Source organism: Tupaia chinensis, unplaced genomic scaffold (genome assembly GCF_000334495.1).
Source record: "Tupaia chinensis unplaced genomic scaffold, TupChi_1.0 Scaffold149964_2, whole genome shotgun sequence".
Classification (NCBI taxonomy): Eukaryota; Metazoa; Chordata; class Mammalia; order Scandentia; family Tupaiidae; genus Tupaia; species Tupaia belangeri.
In genome coordinates, this window is record NW_006209806.1 from 2,483,692 (window position 1) to 2,485,426 (window position 1,735).

At 68.2% G+C, this 1,735-nt stretch overlaps 1 protein-coding gene across 1 annotated transcript in view; it reads left to right on the forward strand.

Annotated features, from left to right (window-relative positions):
• The window catches only part of KDM4B (lysine demethylase 4B), a gene marked incomplete in the record, with an annotated part of 67,186 nt that overhangs the window by 60,319 nt on the left and 5,132 nt on the right, over positions 1-1,735 (forward strand). The window contains 1 exon segment of the mRNA XM_027769581.1: positions 1,519-1,704. Within this exon segment, the coding sequence (XP_027625382.1) occupies positions 1,519-1,704 (186 nt within the window).

A 1,735-nucleotide genomic window follows, 5' to 3' on the forward strand; every position in this document is an offset into this window, starting at 1 on the left:
CCCCCGGGGCCTGCCGCCAGCCCCGGGCCGCAGGCTGGTGCTCCCAGTGACTGACAGGTGACCCTAGCGAGCCAGCGGCCAGGCCCCTGTTAGCCTCACCCGTGAGCTCAGCCCCTGACGGGCTGGACGTTCCTGACAGCTGCCCGGAGAGATGGGAGGCCCAGGAGGGGCCGCAGACTGGGGTGGCAGCTGGGGCAGGCAGATTGAACCGGCCCTTCCTGAGCTCCACAGTCCCACGTTCCGTGAAGGGACACGCGTGTCTCCTGCAGAGGAAGGGTCTTCTGCCGCCTGGAGGTGGCAGCAGGTTGGCGGCAGCTGGTGTCCCTGAGGTGTGTGGGCTTAGCACAGCCCACCGGGTGACCTCAGGTGGTGGTCGTCTTCTCCCTCTCAAACCTCTGCGCCCGAGAAGGGACACCTGCGGAAGCGGCCTGGAACCCGGCCCTCCCAGCCTCTCCTGCCAGCAGGGTGGGCCGAGCACTCTCACTCTCAAGTTCATGAGACAGAGATGGCACCCTGAGAGGCCTTGATGCCGCGACCTGCCCAGGTGACGGCCCACGTGTGCTCGTGTGCCTGGGTGTGGGTCCGGGACTCCCTGTGACTGTCACCACCTGGCCCTGCACGGGCTTTCCAGACCCAGGCTTGGGGACGGGACCACACGGGGGCGAGGCAGGTCCTGCTGTGACGTGATGGTGGCTCTGGGCAGCCTGGGTCCTGCCTGAGCCGCAGCCCACATGGCTCCCGATGAGGTCCAAGGGGACCTGGTGATGTTCCTGGGGACTCAGAGAATGGGCAGGAATGAACCGCACTGTGGTCGGGATGCTGGCTGTGCAGCCAGCCCTCCCAGGCGACCCCAGACGGAGGCAGAGCCTCTCCTCCAGGGCCCTGCGGGCAGGACTGCTCACCCCTGCGCCCGCTGGGGAAGCTGGGGCCTAGAGGGCCAGCACTGGGCCGAATAGGTCTCACGCACCCTGCCTCAGCGCCATCCCTGCCGGCAGCATTAGCTCTTGGCAGGTCAATAGTGAGATCGCGTCGCCGTCAGTTGGGCTCTGGCCGTGGAGCCCATCCGGCTTGGAACATGGTTTTTGCAGCGATAAGGCCCCGCCTGGAAGTGCTCAGGGGCTCGCCCAGCTCTGACCAGAGGGCCCTCCTGGAGAAGGGCTTCCCGTGCCTCTTGGGGAGGCCGGCTGGGTTCTGGCGGCGTGCTCTCCTCACCCCAGGGAGGCCGTCCCCATCTGTGGTCACTCCCCTGCCCTGACCTGGCAGCCGCCAATCTGCTTCTCATCTGAGTGGGCTCCGTCTCGGGCGTGTCCCCAGGGCCTCTCACGGCCCCATCCTCCCTGGCGGGCACAGTGCACATGCCTGGCCCTGCCTGGCCCGCTGGGCTGGCGGGAGGTCTGGGGGTGCTCTGGGCTGCCTGTGGCTCGGCCGGGGCAGGGCTGGGGGCCAAGAACACCTGGGCTTTGTGGGGGTCCCTGGGGCAGCCCCGGTGGCAGGCTGAGCTGCCCCCTGTGCCCCCAGAAGTGCGTGTACTGCCGGAAGCACATGAAGAAGGTGTCGGGCGCCTGCATCCAGTGCTCCTACGAGCACTGCTCCACGTCCTTCCACGTGACCTGCGCCCACGCCGCCGGCGTGCTCATGGAGCCGGACGACTGGCCCTACGTGGTCTCCATCACCTGCCTGAAGCACAAGTCGGGGGGCCACAGCGTGAGTGCCTGCAGCCCGCCCTGCCCGCCCC